General features: G+C 43.0%; 2 protein-coding genes across 3 annotated transcripts in view; both read right to left on the minus strand.

The window, feature by feature from the left end:
* Window positions 1-2,886, minus strand: part of Slc35e3 (solute carrier family 35 member E3) — a 17,381-nt gene extending 14,495 nt beyond the window's left edge. The window contains exons 1-2 of the mRNA XM_026784627.1: window positions 2,323-2,886; window positions 1,415-1,525 (exon numbers count right to left, since the gene is read on the minus strand). Of these exons, the coding sequence (XP_026640428.1) occupies window positions 1,415-1,525; window positions 2,323-2,724 (513 nt within the window). The 5' untranslated portion in view covers window positions 2,725-2,886. The remainder of the gene's footprint in view (window positions 1-1,414; window positions 1,526-2,322) is intronic.
* A 1,679-nt stretch (window positions 2,887-4,565) lies between these two features.
* The window catches only part of Nup107 (nucleoporin 107), a 45,004-nt gene continuing 44,498 nt past the window's right edge, over window positions 4,566-5,071 (minus strand). For both annotated transcript variants that reach the window (XM_026784578.1, XM_013350278.1), the window contains one exon: window positions 4,566-4,871. In XM_026784578.1, coding sequence (XP_026640379.1) covers window positions 4,764-4,871 — 108 coding nt within the window. In that variant the 3' untranslated portion in view covers window positions 4,566-4,763. The remainder of the gene's footprint in view (window positions 4,872-5,071) is intronic.

Consider the following 5,071-nt stretch of genomic DNA (forward strand, 5'->3'; position numbering starts at 1 on the left):
TTCTTAGTTCTTTCTTAAAAAGTAAGACGGGAGGCCAGGCACTGTGGCACATGCCATTAATCCCAGCACTTGGAAGGCAGGCGGATCACAGTGAGTTTCAGGTTAGCCAGAGCAATAGAGTACTGTCTTAAAACAACGACAAAACAAAAAAACAAGAACAAAAAATCAGCTCCAACAAAAAGTAAAAAGAAGAAAAAGGAGATGACTCAGCAGGTAAAGGTTCCTGCTGCTAAACCTGACTACCAAAGTTCAATCCTAGGGACTCCCGTGTTAGACTCTGGCCTCTGCAAGTTGCCCTCTGATCTCAATATGCACATAGTGACTGGCATATACTTGCACACATGTGTACTCATGCATACAAACAAAATAAGTGCAAAAAACAAAAAGTGAAGAGAACTGGGGATGAGGATGAGTGTAGTGTGTAAGAGTTCCTGGGTTTGAGCCCCAGGACAACCATCCTAGAAGTCTAATTAGCAGTAGTAGTTGTTGAAACTGTTAGCCGCTGGGTGACTTTTAGCTCAGTGTACAGTGCCTGCTTAGAGTGCAAGGAGGCCCGGGTGCAGTCCTCAGCACTCCGCCCCAGGGATAGTATTTTCTGTAACAATGTTTCTGGGACAATCACTACCATCAAAGAGTTGGGTACCAGGCTATAGTACTGAACAAACATTGCTAACTAGAATGCTTTCCTTTATCACCTGTGGATACTTGTGACAGAGGTAACATTGGTTACATTTTGGCTTTGATTCCCCATGCAGGCACACCCTGAATTTCCAGACAGAGGTTTTCAGTATAGAGAACACTTGTTTCACTGTTCCCTACTCCCTGCTATTTCTCCCCACTAAATGGGACACAAAACCCAGTTTGTTGGGAATTTATGGTAATGAAGTGAATCCATGAAAAAAATTTAACCTCATCCTGGCTACAGACAAGGCACTGTGTTTGTACAAGAAGTTAAAAACCTAGAAACCAATCTATTGACCAGACAAATGATTAAAAGCCAATCAGAGTTGTAACACCAACATTTCTTTTGAGTTTAAAATATTTACACCTGATTTTTTCATGTCCAAATGTTTGCTAATGTATGCATTTCTTAAGAGCAATGACAAATATAACCAACAAACTTATGAAGCAGAGCCTTACTGCTTTTGTAAACACTTCCTTGGAAAAAGCAAAATGACAATAACAAAAAAATTGTCCCAAACTCTGATGGTTAAGCATGGGCATTGCACACTTACAATTAAGTAGCACATACCCTAGTTTCTGTCTCCTCTTCACCAGGAGTTAAGACAATTGATCAATTATGCCTTGTTCCCAACAGTTTATTGTCTCTGCACTGTATTTTCTAACCTGGGAATACAGCTTCAAAATTTAAGAAATCTGCTAATAAGGCACATAAAGAAAGAACATTACTAACCACTTGATAAAGGGACGTGACTAACACCCCAAGAGCAGCAAACACCATGCCAAGGGCGTGGAACTTCACGTCGTAGTAAGAGTTTAGGATTACACCTAGAGTTATAGGGATCTGCAAAGAAAAAGAGGCAAATGCTGTTGAGATTAAATTCAAGAACAGTGTCTTACAAAACTAATCAAACACATCACTGGGAACACTGAACTGCATGTTTTCTTTGTTGGGAAAACTGCCAATCCCATATAAATTAGAGTAATTTCTCTGCAGACATTCACATACAACTCTACATCTGGGAGAAAATCATGAATCCATGCACTGTGCTTTCTAGGGAAATATTATATGCATTTCCAGGCACGTAAATGGACCACCAAACTAGTACTTAAACATGAGCATACACATGTAAAAAGGAAAGCATTAAGACCTGAAATACTAAGAACTACTAACCGCTAACATCATTTTAATGACTTTTATTTAAAGGTACAGGCATACCAGCAGTATGCCGCTGAAGGCATATCCTGAGATATTTTATGCTACACTATTTCGTGGTTATCATACGTGGCTTGACTCCCCGTGGGTAGAAGAACTTTTTCCTTTTCAAGTTAAGCTTTCGCAGATATCCTGACACTGAACTGTACCATCTAAGGCAGCTTTCTCCCCTCACCATTTAAAGATTTCCATCATATAGTAAGTTCTAACCCACAGGAACACACCCTTTTACTAAGAGCCAGAGGAGTGCCAAATGGCTTTTTCCACTCCACTCTTCTCTAAAATGGGCCAGGCAGTCACTATCTTATAGACTCGTGTGGGGTCAAGAGGGTGGGAATGAGCCCAGAGCACCAGGCTTATAAGCCTTCAATTTTCCCGGGAAGTAAGACGAGGTAGGTGGCCAGGGCGCTCGCGCAGCTACTCACCATCGTGAGCTGTATTCTGACGGAGAAGCTCTTTTGGTACCAGAAGGTCTGGATGGCTATGATCACCGGCGTGGTCATGGCCTTGGCCAGCTGATAGGTGCCTATAGTGTTGTTTTGCAGAGAAAGGTTGGTGAAGACCACAAAGCCACAGAAGCTGAGGGCCAGGAGGAGGAGCTTGGAGAGAGGCAGACTTTTGGGAGCAAAGATGTCCAGTTTCTGGCAGACGTATAAGCCCAGCCAGGTGACCACGAAGTGCACCAGGGTCAGGCTCATATTGGGGAAGCCGTGGTGTACATAGATCCATTTGTTGAGGAACACGATGCAGATGGACACCAGCAAGTTGAACAGGAGCCCGGCGGCGATGCGCCCGTTGCCCCGGACCCGGTCGGCCAGCGATGCCATGGTGCCGGCCGGCGGTGGAGCAGCACCCTCGGCCAAGCCCGGGCTGTCCAGCCTCCCCGCGGGGCGCCCAGGCCCTCCACCGCCGCGTGCAGCAGCCGCCCGCCTCACTGTCCGGCCGGAGACAGGCGTGTGCCAGGAGGACCCGGGCAGCCGCAGCTCCTGTCGGCCCCGCCCCGAGCGGCCACGTGACCCCCGCTCGCACTTCCGCCGCGCAGGCGCAGTGGGCGCCGAGCGCTGCCCGCTCTTGCCTCTCGGGTGCAGGGAGGGAAGCAGATGAGTAACATCTGTGGCGGGTCACCCGACTTCCAGCGTCTCTCGAGCTGGAAGACCCGGCGGCGCAGACCCCCGCCAAGTACACACACCATGGGTGCTGAACGATTTTAATCCTCTGCAGAGGGAAAAGCATTACACACGAAAGCGCATTTTAAAGTAACTTTAAAGGTCTAAATACACGGAAGAGCGGAGAGGCAGTATAGTTGTCATATAATTAGAATGTACTTTTGAAAATATTTTGGCTTATTTGCCTTGAAAACTTTTTATTTTTTCGAGATAGGGTTTCTCTATAGCTTCAGGGCCAGTTCTGGAACTAGCTCTTGTAGACCAGGTTGGCCTCGAACTCAAGAGATCCGCCTGTGAGCCACCACCGTCCCACACCTCGAAAACTTTTAAACCACAGACAGATACTACATCTTTTACCCGCAAATTCTTTGTAAACCTAAAAAGCAAATCTTGGTCCAAGACAATTATTTTGCACTGCTAAGAGGCTTATTATAAAGCAGGCGGTGGTGGCGCACACCTTTAATCCCAGGATCGGGAGGCAGAGGCAGGCGGATCTGTGAGTTTGAGGCCAGGCTGGTCTGCAGGGTAGTGGCTTATTCCAGCAGCAAGTATGAAGTCCAACTTCAAAGGTCTGGTGCTGGAGAGGACTTTTAAGTTTTGTGTGTATTATTTTGAAATTAAAATTTATATTCACTGTCTTTTCTTTTTCTCAGCTGTTACTGGTTCTCTGTAGATTTCACATCATGCATTCTGATCCCTTTTGCCTGGACTCAGTTCTGTAATGATCTGCATGCATACTCGGTTCTTCTGCTACAGTTTTTTCAGCACCATGTAAACTTTTTCTCTTGGAAAAAAATTAAGTGTAAGGGGAAGTTGAAAGATTAGTATGATAAACATTCCTTCGCCCTTTAGACTGTTCCTATTTTACCACATAGCTTTTACTGTGTAGATTTTAATTTTAAAGCTAAACTATTTCAGCAAAGTACAGATTTTATGACTTTCAACCCTAAATATTTCAGTGTGCATCTCCTGATGATGAATGAGGGAACTTCCCTACATTGCCACAACTCCAAGGATCACACCTAAGAAAACTAGTATTTGCTAAACAATACTATATAACCTCTTTCTAGATTAAAAAAATATTTATTTTTAATCATGTTGTGCGGGTATGTGCACACTAAGTGCAGGTGCTCTTGCCATCTTCATTTGAAGATGAAGTTACAAATGACTGTTTCTTGGCTCATGTGGGTGCTAGGCTAATTTTTATTTTCATGTGGATTTTTGGATTGAATGTATCTCTATTCATCACGTGTGTGCCTGGTGCCCACAGAGGCCAACAGAGGGCATGAGATCTTCTGGAACTGGAATTACAGATAGTTGTAAGCCACTCTATGTATGCTGGGAAATGAATCCTGGTCCTTTGGAAGAGCAGCCAGTGCTCTTAAGTGCTGAGCCATCTCTCCAGCTCCATTTTAAAATATTCTTGCTAGATTCATCTTAACTTTATTATTCAGAAAAATAATAAAATATTAATTTATTTACTCTATTACATAAGAGAAAACTAATATTTGTAGAACAAAAATTTATTTTGTATAATTTCATTAAAAATACTTAAAGAAATACTAATATAATACAAAATTAAAAAACTTAAATTTTACATTTTCCCCCATAATGCCAAAGGAAAAACCCATAATTACAAATATGTATATCAAAACCAAACAACCAAGCAGCCCCGTCATGGGCATCAGGGAGTGGATGAGTTATGACTGAGCTTCATATCCGAGCGGGTCAAGGCCCTGATCTAGAAGCATCAGAGATGATTCTCTTAACTTCTGCAGCAGTTTCCTCAGTTCTTCCTTAGAAAATACCTGACATAAAAAAAAAAATTAAAAATGAGAATTATCAACTTTTTAAAAACCTAATCAACCTTAAAAAGAAATTTTCCTCGAAGATCGTGGCTCAGAGACCTTGTGCTGGTTTACAGGACAGAATATATACTTCCGTTCATGTACAGAATACATACTTCTGTTCATGTACAGAATATATACTTCCGTTCATGTACAGAATA

This window comes from Microtus ochrogaster, chromosome 24 (assembly GCF_000317375.1).
Source record: "Microtus ochrogaster isolate Prairie Vole_2 chromosome 24, MicOch1.0, whole genome shotgun sequence".
Taxonomy (NCBI): Eukaryota; Metazoa; Chordata; class Mammalia; order Rodentia; family Cricetidae; genus Microtus; species Microtus ochrogaster.